At 48.2% G+C, this 7,374-nt stretch overlaps 1 protein-coding gene across 1 annotated transcript in view; it reads left to right on the forward strand.

Moving 5' to 3' along the window:
* asap1a (ArfGAP with SH3 domain, ankyrin repeat and PH domain 1a) overlaps nucleotides 1–6,470 on the forward strand; it is an 18,250-nt gene extending 11,780 nt beyond the window's left edge. The window contains exons 14-21 of the mRNA XM_030074819.1: nucleotides 2,257–2,305; nucleotides 2,708–2,874; nucleotides 3,128–3,261; nucleotides 4,080–4,171; nucleotides 4,377–4,566; nucleotides 4,696–4,781; nucleotides 5,240–5,355; nucleotides 6,346–6,470. Of these exons, the coding sequence (XP_029930679.1) occupies nucleotides 2,257–2,305; nucleotides 2,708–2,874; nucleotides 3,128–3,261; nucleotides 4,080–4,171; nucleotides 4,377–4,566; nucleotides 4,696–4,781; nucleotides 5,240–5,355; nucleotides 6,346–6,470 (959 nt within the window). The remainder of the gene's footprint in view (nucleotides 1–2,256; nucleotides 2,306–2,707; nucleotides 2,875–3,127; nucleotides 3,262–4,079; nucleotides 4,172–4,376; nucleotides 4,567–4,695; nucleotides 4,782–5,239; nucleotides 5,356–6,345) is intronic.
* Nucleotides 6,471–7,374: the final 904 nt, after the last annotated feature.

Here is a 7,374-nt window from a genome sequence, read left to right on the forward strand (position 1 = left end):
GTGCAAGAAAACATTGTTCTCCACACGCAGCCGTGCCTCGTTTTCAAAGTGGAACGTGATAACTTCCTGACACTGAACGGCTGCCAAAAGCAGGAACGTTAGGCGGTGGCGGTTCTGCCGGTGTTGCCGCCCTAGGTGAAATTACTGGCTTGCGTCCTTTCATGTTACTCCTCCAACCCGCCCCCGCGGCACCAGTCGGTCGCGGCACCGGGGCACCATCAGTCGGCATCAGGTGAGCCGGCCGCGGCACGGGCAGGTATCAGGCCACCCACCTGTCAGATCGGGCAGACCTGACGAGGTGGGCGCGGTTCCGGCCGGTGCCGCGGCCGGCTCGCCTGATGCCGACCGGTGCATATATGAAACCGAGCCGCTCCAGTTGAAAATTCATACATTTTATATTGGGTCGACCCAAATATGTGTGAAAACACCCTCAGACTCTAGGACACTACAAGTCTTGGAATCCAGAACTCTAGGACTTAAGGACTCTAGAAAAATTGGACTCGAGCTCTGGGACTTTAGGACTCTACGACTACGACTCTAGTAGGGCTGTAGTCAACCAGAGAAAATCTTGGTCGACTAAAGTCCTGAAATTTCGACCAAAAGTCGACTAATCGGGGGGCAGCGGGAATACAAAAAGAAAATATATATATATATATATATATATATATACTATTTTTAGATCAATTAACTGGACAGTAGCCTGCCTGTTAGCCTTGTCCGCCTAAATGAATTATAAATAAACATAAACAACAAGTATTTGCAGTATATTAAATCGTTTTTGATCTAATTATTTTTGCACTGAATGATCATACTTGCCAACTCTCCCGATTCACGCGGGAGACTCCCGATTTTTAACCCTATCTCCTGCAATGCTCCCGGTCAGTAATTTCTCATCTCCTGCCGCCCTCCCGTTTTGTCTTTTCTCCCGGGAATCTCCCGTAATTTACAAGCCACAACTTTGTTTGTTAATAATAATGAGAAACGCGCAATAACAAAGGTTTTATTTTGAAAGCTGAGACCGAAAGCCGCCGCAGCTCCGTTAGTTTAACAGAAGCTGTAACACACGGCGAAATATTTAACTGTAAATAAAAGTGCGCATTTTCCAGCCTATCATACAATGCCGAGTTTACTGACTAATTATTAAAAACCTGGATGTGTTGTAAATCTTAACCGGCTCAGCAGGCACTAACATCCCCGCACATCTTTTGCTGCTCCCCACCACAAAAATCTCCCGGATTTTACTACTCTGACAGCGTTGCATCACGTACTCAATATATATCATAGCCTATGATTTCTGTTTATGTCAAGCTGCCGTCGTCGCGGGTGTGTGCGCCTGCAGTTATAAAACGATTAGACTAAAACTTTGAAATATGCCAATTCTGATATGTTTATACTCCAAACTGACGGAGCAACCTAACGCAGACATGTTAGCTTACCGTTTTTAGGTGATATGCCATGTTGGTTGTTGAGCTGTGATACACAAACTGTTGTTTGCAAAGTTTGCATTCGACTTTTTTTTCCATCTATATGGGTAAAATGCTGCCAGACTGATGACGTCTTTGACATGGTAGAGGACTAAATGTTCATTAAACGTTCTTAATTAAGCAAATAGTCGGAAAACCAGACCTAATTTTTTCTTCATTTCATAACATACCGGCCAACCCATAGACATAATATATATATAACGTATATTATGTCTATGGGCCAACCTATCTGTCTCCGCCAGTGGGTTGGGCTAATCCAAAATTGTGAAAACAAGGAGGGTGTTCCGAAGACAGACTGTTACCTGTGAAACCGTTTGTTCTGAAAACACCCCCATTAGCACTTATTGCTTTACTCCTGATAAAATTAACATGGCAAATAATCGACCAATCAGATTTTGGTCGACCAAGAACGTATCGACCAATAAATCGACCAGTCGACTAACAGACTACAGCCCTAGACTCTAGGAATCTAGAACCTCCAACTTTCGGGTTCCATACACGACTCACAAGACGAATGGTGTTTGTCTTGAGAAGTTTCGTGTTTACAGGGGATCTGGATCAGATGAAGTCTAACAGCCGCTGCACAGTGACGCCTGATGATGCAATCCGTTAGACTGCTGTGATTGGTTTATTGCTGAGCGGTGGTCCTGAGTGAATCATGTGATGGAGCTGCAGCCAATCACAGGCCGGCTGCACCTGGCCTGTGATTGGCTGCTGAGGCGGTTTGAGTAGGAAGTTTGACGCTCTGGTTCCTGTGCTCTTGTCCCTCCAGATAACCGGACGTATCACTTCCAGGCTGAAGATGAGCAGGAGTTTATCATGTAAGGCTCAAACATCTGCACGCGGGCATACATCTGTCTCCTGTTGCATTATGGGAAATATCAGCGCCCTGAGGGCTGCCACGGGAACCCGTGCAAGGATTTGAGAAAAACAAAGTGAAAATGAAAGATAGATTTTGAAGAGAGAGGGAAAAAAAAATTAGAAAAAATGTAAGAAAATAGGGGAAATCCTGTTTGTATTGTTTATGATTATCTATTTTAAATATTTTCCCTTTTCAGATCGTTTCTTTGTTTGTTTGTTTTTTAATTTATGGGTCATTTTCTTGTGACTTTTTACATTTTTTGTGAATTTTTGGGTCATCTCTTGTTATCCATTTGTTGAGAGAAATCAAATGAATGTGTGTGTGTGTGTGTGTGTGTGTGTGTGTGTGTGTGTGCGTGCAGCTGGGTGTCGGTGCTCACCAACAGTAAGGAGGAAGCGCTGAATGTGGCGTTTCAGGGCGGAGGTCAGAGTTCAGGTGTGGAGGAGGAGGAGGAGCTGACGAAGAGCATCATCGACGAGGTGCTGCGGTCGCCAGGCAACGACACCTGCTGCGACTGTGGAGCCGCAGGTCAGCATGCACGTGTGTGTGTGTGTGTGTGTGTGTGTGTGTGTGAGCTGCTGTCCTGGCAGTAAATGCAGGTGTGGGGTCAGTGTGAGCCCACCTGTGAACTGTAACATGGAGCTCATTACTGCATTAATAAAGTTCATTCAGTTAAATCAATACAACCCCTAACTGTGTGTGTGTGTGTGTGTGTGTGCGTGCGTGCGTGCGTGCGTGCGTGCGTGCGTGCGTGCGTGCGTGCGTGCGTGCGTGTGTGCAGAGCCCAGGTGGCTGTCCACCAACCTGGGCATCCTCACCTGTATCGAGTGCTCGGGGATCCACAGGGAGATGGGCGTCCACGTGTCCAGGATCCAGAGCCTGGAGCTCGACAAGCTGGGGACGTCCGAGCTGCTGGTACCTGTCTGTCTGCTCACCTGTCTGTCTGTCTGTCTGTCTGTCTGCTCACCTGTCTGTCTGTCTGCTCACCTGTCTGTCTGCTCATCTGTCTGTCTGCTCACCTGTCTGTCTGTCTGTCTGTCTGTCTGTCTGCTCACCTGTCTGTCTGTCTGCTCACCTGTCTGTCTGCTCACCTGTCTGTCTGCTCACCTGTCTGTCTGTCTGTCTGTCTGTCTGTCTGTCTGCTCACCTGTCTGTCTGTCTGTCTGTCTGCTCATCTGTCTGTCTGCTCACCTGTCTGTCTGTCTGCTCACCTGTCTGTCTGCTCACCTGTCTGTCTGTCTGTCTGTCTGTCTGCTCATCTGTCTGTCTGCTCATCTGTCTGTCTGCTCACCTGTCTGTCTGCTCACCTGTCTGTCTGTCTGTCTGTCTGCTCACCTGTCTGTCTGCTCATGTGTCTGTCTGCTCACCTGTCTGTCTGTCTGTCTGCTCATCTGTCTGTCTGTCTGCTCACCTGTCTGTCTGCTCACCTGTCTGTCTGTCTGCTCACCTGTCTGTCTGTCTGTCTGTCTGTCTGTCTGCTCACCTGTCTGTCTGTCTGCTCATCTGTCTGTCTGCTCACCTGTCTGCTCACCTGTCTGCTCACCTGTCTGTCTGTCGGCCCACGTCCTGTTCCCTGAAGGTTTGGTTGTCATGGAGACGTCTGGCAGCTGATTGGCTCGTGTGTTAGCAGCAGGAAGTCGTGTGGACGAGCGTCTTTTTGAAATCAGATGAAAAGTTACGGTGGCGGGTCGGGCCTCACCTGTCTCACTGTTTGTGTCTCCTCTTCCTCTCAGCTCGCTAGGAATGTTGGGAACTGTAGTTTTAACGAGGTTCTGGAGGCGGGGCTGCCGTGTCCGAGCCCCAAGCCGTCGCCCTGCAGCGACATGTGAGTGTGAGACAGGCGCTCTGTCGAGTTATTATTACTGTTGTTGTTGTTTATTTCATGATTTGTATGTTATTTTTATTGTTTATCAATCATTTGATGCATTTATTATTATTTGATCTCATGTATGTATTTGTTTATGTATGTGTTATCATTATCACTGTTGTTATTGTGTTTTACCTCATAACGTTTAAATCTCTGTGTTCAGGACGGCGAGGAAGGAGTACATCAACGCCAAGTACATCGACCGCAAGTTCGTCGTGAGGCGTGCCGTCGCCACGGCGACCAGCAGGCTGGCCGAGCTGTACGAGGCGGTGCGATCCCGAGACCTGCTGTCAATCATCCAGCTGTACGCAGAGGGGGCGGAGCTTCTGGAGCCGCTCCCTGAGCCGGGCAAGGTGAGCTGTCAGTCAAGTGTTTTCCCCCGCCGCGACGACTTCCTGTGTGACATCACAGAGCCTGATCAGCTGCTGTGTGTGTGTGTGTGTGTGTGTGTGTGTGTGTGTGTGTGTGTGTGTGTGGTGCAGGAAGCAGGAGAGACGGCGTTGCATCACTGCGTTCGGACAGCAGACCCCGCCTCCCTCCACCTGGTGGACTTCCTGGTCCAGAACAGGTAGAGAACACCTGTTCCACACCTGCAGCTCAGCTCTTCTTCATGTGGTTTCTGTCTGCTGCTCCAGGTGAGTGTGACACACCCACCAGGTGACAACAACAACAACAACAACAACAACAACAGATGACGGGGCTGAGAGCGCTGCGCCTCAACAACCAATCCCCTGCTTCCCCCGCAGAGTGGGCGGGGCCATCACCTCTGACTGATGAGTTTGGCTTTCTGCCTCCTTCATGTTGGAGCTGAGCTCTGCTGCTCACCACAGGGGGGCGCTCATACAGACCTGCTGGAGGTGTCACACTCACATGGCGCAGTGTGTGTGTGTGTGTATGTGTGTGTTACAACTCTGATGTCTGTGAGTGTGTGTGTGTGTGTGTGTGTGTGTGTGTGTGTGTGTGTGTGTTTTACAACTCTGATGTGTGTGTGTGTGTGTGTGTGTGTGTGTGTGTGTGTGTCCTCAGTGGGAGCCTGGACGGACAGACGGAGGCTGGGAACACGGCTCTGCACTACAGCTGTCTGTACAACAAGCAGCAGTGTGTGAAGCTGCTGCTGCGGGGGAAGCCAGACCTGCACATCAGTGAGAACACACACACACACACACACGCACACAGACACACACACACACAGACACACACACACACACACGCACACACACACACACACACAGGATCCAGACCCTGTCAGCCTGGGTTTCTTGTCAATGTTCTCGTGCATTTCTTGTACTTTTTGTTTTGCAAATCGTTTTTCTTTTTCCTTCCTTTTTTTTAATTTCATTTTTCTTACTTTTTGTCAATTTCTTGCATTTTTTTCTAATGTTCTGGTAATTTTTTGCTAATTTGCTGCATTAAGAAAGCTTTTACAAGTGTTAAAAAAAAAACTGAGCCAGCATCACTGATCTGACCTTTAACATGTGAATTATAAGAAATGTTGGTATAAAATATATAGGTTTCTTATAATATAACATAATATATAATATAACAGTTTTTTTCTCTCTAATTATCTGCTCCAGCAATTTTGTGGTATTTTTTTTTTTCTTCAGATGTTCCCAGTTTTTTTTTTTTCTGAATTATTTAAAATACATTTTTTGTCATTGAAAAACTATTGTTGATAACTTTGAGGGTTTTCTAAATTTTGTGGTGATTTTTTTTTTTAAAGATAACTTCCACTGATATCACTGTCACCTTTTTCCCCATATTTTTGCAAAAGAAAATTAAAAAGTGGATTTGCTCAGGCTCTGCTTCAGAGGGTTTAGTGCAGATTTTAGCCCAGTCGTCAGGCCCCCCTGTCCCGTCCTGCTTCTGTTTCAGCTCTACTCTTTCACACCTGGTTTAAGGGCTGCATGCTGATTGGCTGAAACAGATGTACCTGTGCAGAGCGTGCATGCAGGTGTGTGGACCTTCACTGGCTCAGGTGTGCAGGAGCAGAGCTGGAACCAAAACCTGCAGGACGGGACGGGCCTTGAGGACTGGGATGGGGACTGCTGATTTAAAACAAGTAGAAATGACAAAATAAATGATAAAATAGTTAATATTTTGTGACAAGACATCTTTGTCCTGTCTCCTCTCAGCCAATCAGAGCGGAGAGACGGCGCTGGACATCGCCCGCAGGCTGAGGAACCCTCAGTGTGAAGAACTGGTAGGAACCAGAAGCAGAAGCTCTCAGTGTGTTCTGTGGAACCAGAACCCTGACTGAGGCCAGCAGGGACTGACAGCCTCCCTGTTACACCACACAGCTGTTCCAGCTGCTGTCACTGTTCCAGCTGCTGTCACTGTTACAGCTGCTGCTGTCTCTGTTCCAGCTGCTGTCTCTGTTACAGCTGCTGTCACTGTTACAGCTGCTGTCTCTGTTCCAGCTGCTGTCACTGTTACAGCTGCTGTCACTGTTCCAGCTGCTGTCACTGTTACAGCTGCTGTCACTGTTCCAGCTGCTGCTGTCACTGTTCCAGCTGCTGTCACTGTTCCAGCTGCTGCTGTCACTGTTCCAGCTGCTGTCACTGTTCCAGCTGCTGTCACTGTTACAGCTGCTGCTGTTACAGCTGCTGCTGTTACAGCTGCTGCTGTCACTGTTACAGCTGCTGCTGTCACTGTTACAGCTGCTGTCACTGTTACAGCTGCTGTCACTGTTACAGCTGCTGTCACTGTTACAGCTGCTGTCACTGTTCCAGCTGCTGTCACTGTTCCAGCTGCTGCTGTCACTGTTCCAGCTGCTGTCACTGTTACAGCTGCTGTCACTGTTACAGCTGCTGTCACTATTACAGCTGCTGTCACTGTTCCAGCTGCTGTCACTGTTCCAGCTGCTGCTGTCACTGTTCCAGCTGCTGTCACTGTTCCAGCTGCTGTCACTGTTCCAGCTGCTGTCACTGTTACAGCTGCTGCTGTCACTGTTACAGCTGCTGCTGTTCCAGCTGCTGTCACTGTTCCAGCTGCTGTCACTGTTACAGCTGCTGTCACTGTTACAGCTGCTGTCACTGTTACAGCTGCTGTCACTGTTCCAGCTGCTGCTGTCACTGTTACAGCTGCTGCTGTCACTGTTACAGCTGCTGTCACTGTTACAGCTGCTGTCACTGTTCCAGCTGCTGTCACTGTTACAGCTGCTG

Source organism: Myripristis murdjan, chromosome 17 (genome assembly GCF_902150065.1).
Source record: "Myripristis murdjan chromosome 17, fMyrMur1.1, whole genome shotgun sequence".
Classification (NCBI taxonomy): domain Eukaryota; kingdom Metazoa; phylum Chordata; class Actinopteri; order Holocentriformes; family Holocentridae; genus Myripristis; species Myripristis murdjan.